We start from the raw sequence: 2571 nt of genomic DNA on the forward strand, positions 1-2571 counted from the left end.
TTCACTTTACTTTTGATGGTGGCTCAAAATATGTGGTTGTAATTAACGGCCACAATCAGGGCGCTCGAAATAAACATATTTTTCAACCAATCAAAATAAGGACAACTCTTAAACCAATCCGATTTTTGTTTCGAAAATCTTTGATATATGTCGGTTTTATAACTAAAATATATGAAAGATCATTCCTTTAAAAAAGGGCTACTTAAAATCTCATCTAGTTTTTCTTAATTCTGACAGGTAAAAATACACTAGAATGCTTTTTTTTTCCCATAGCAGTGGGCATGAAGCCCTTGAAAGGACAAAGAGAGAACCTTACAATCAAAAAATCTCCTTTTAGTATCACGTCCTCCAATGAAAGGCTATGAAAGGATTGAATGGTCACCTTTGAATCAAAACCCCCTACCCAATTCTCTAAGGTTCCGTCTTGGTAGGTGCTGTGCATAGCTCCTCCACTTGCAGCAGGCGATGGAGGCGCTGCAGCACCCATTGGGCTTTCAGTATTCTCCATCATCTCTACCTCTGACTCACCCAAGCAGCTCATCCAGCCGCCCATCATTCACAGCACTCTTCTGCACACCCTCCTCAACCCTTAATCCAACAACGCACCCTCTCCGGAGCATCTACAGAGGCTCAAATGAGGTGGCCCTGAAGGTGCCCGCCATAGTCAATGCCCGTACAAGCAGCCGCAGAGGCCAGGGAACCCTCATTGTGATGCGGAATAATGCCGCGGGCGGCTATGCCGCAGCATTGGCGGAAATTGGACGATCTCAGAAGGTCCTGGAGGCCATCAATGCAGACATAGAGAAGCTGGGCAAGTTCCTGCAGGACAAGCAGTTCCATGACTTCCTCACCAACCCCACCATCAAAGACGACGACAAGAAAATCGTCCTCAAAAGCCTGGCTGATGATGCTGGCTTTGTGCCGTACACTCTCAACCTCCTCAACCTCATCGTGGACAGGAAGAGGACAACCATCCTGAAGGACATTGTCAAGGAGTTTGAGGAGCTTTACAATGAAATTACTGACACCGAGGTCGCCATCGTCACATCGGCTGTCAAGATCAACACCTCCCAGCTTGCACAGATTGCCAAGAAGATCCAGAGCATGTCCGGTGCCAAGAATGTGAGGATGAAGAATGTTGTGAATGCCTCCTTAGTCGCGGGGTTCATCGTCAGGTATGGCAAGGATGGGTCACGCCTCATTGACATGAGTGTAAAGGGTCAGCTTGACCGCATCGCACAACAAATTGACCTAGTGGATCAGGTTGGGATTGTTGGTGTTTGATCTTTTCTACTCATGCATGGTTATACAGTAAAAATGATAGTAGTCATATGCCACATGCCAGAGGCTGTTCATCTTGGTTAGAAGGTTATGACCTTTGTCTGACACTTTTCTGCCATTTGTGATGACATGCCAAAGGTTGCTTCATCCTACATATGGTGTATTTCTTAGGCAGCATTCTCTTAGCTCAAGATCCTTAACTCATTGATACTTTGAAGAGTAGTTATCAATGTGTGGGAAGATTTGCGAAATGCACCCATAGAAGCAATCGGTTCTTTGCCTTGGATAATCACGTCTTGCTACTACCTAGTAATGATAAATTGGATTGCTCTATTCTTTGGAAAAGTATGTATTTATGTTTATTTCTTTGGCTTTGGGATGCTTCCATTCACGTATTGTAGGTATTGTGTATGTTTATTTCTTGGCTTTGGGATGCTTCCTTTGCTTAATTATTGTTGGAAAATAACCCTCAAGTTCCTTCACTTTTTTTGTTCGTTGGTAACCATCATTGGCCTTCTATCTTGTTCATGCGTCATGAGAAGGCTCTTCTTATGGACAACCTCACATCTGCTTGGATGTTGTCCGTGAATGCTACACCTAGTGAACAGTGAAGCCATTCAAATGGTAATGCTGTGATGGCAACCTCAGTTGTCAGACATGGTGGTGAACACAACATGCTTGAATGCACACATGCATGAATGATGGCTGATTGAAGGGGTGCCCGGTAGGCTCAAAGAGAATTTCAACAATACATTCATATGGGCTTGTATGGATTGCCTATGGATTTGATGTGTATGGTTTTTGCCTAGATACCTACAACATGCATCATGCAATGCCAGCCAGGAGAAGCGAGCGTATGGAAAGATGCTTATGGTTGTCAACTAGATGCCGGCACTGTCTTGACCAAAAAAGTGAACTCTTGGAAAGGTGCATAGTGTCACTTGGATTCGTGCAGCATCCTTTGGATCACAGCGGTGTCAAAGTGATGCTTACAAAGATGGCAAAGCAGTGAATACTTTTCTGTTGAAGGGTCACAACTTTGCAGGCATGTTGGCCAACAAGTACAGATAAGTACAGTACCAAGTCATAAATTTACAGATGAATACAATACCATTTCAGAAAGGTACAGGAGTATCATGCCTGTCAGAATGGCATGAAGGAGTACGATACCGGTCTGAAATTTCTAAGGAAGTACAATGCCTTGTTAGAAACGTACAGAGGAACATACAACCAGAGCGTCTCTCTGTGCCTTGGCAAATTGTGTGGGCAGGTGTCTCTAGGGTGGGGTGG

General features: G+C 44.3%; 1 protein-coding gene across 1 annotated transcript; it reads left to right on the forward strand.

Annotated features, from left to right (window-relative positions):
- Positions 1-334: 334 nt before the first annotated feature.
- Positions 335-1641, forward strand: LOC147634947 (ATP synthase delta chain, chloroplastic-like). The gene has a single exon (XM_086804213.1). It carries the CDS (start codon positions 466-468, stop codon positions 1282-1284), a length of 819 nt encoding a protein of 272 aa, XP_086660339.1. The 5' UTR covers positions 335-465; the 3' UTR covers positions 1285-1641.
- The last annotated feature ends 930 nt before the right edge of the window (positions 1642-2571 follow it).

The sequence above is a fragment of the Cibotium barometz genome, chromosome 10, assembly GCF_041138505.1.
Source record: "Cibotium barometz isolate CiBa-2024 chromosome 10, ASM4113850v1, whole genome shotgun sequence".
NCBI classification, from domain to species: domain Eukaryota; kingdom Viridiplantae; phylum Streptophyta; class Polypodiopsida; order Cyatheales; family Cibotiaceae; genus Cibotium; species Cibotium barometz.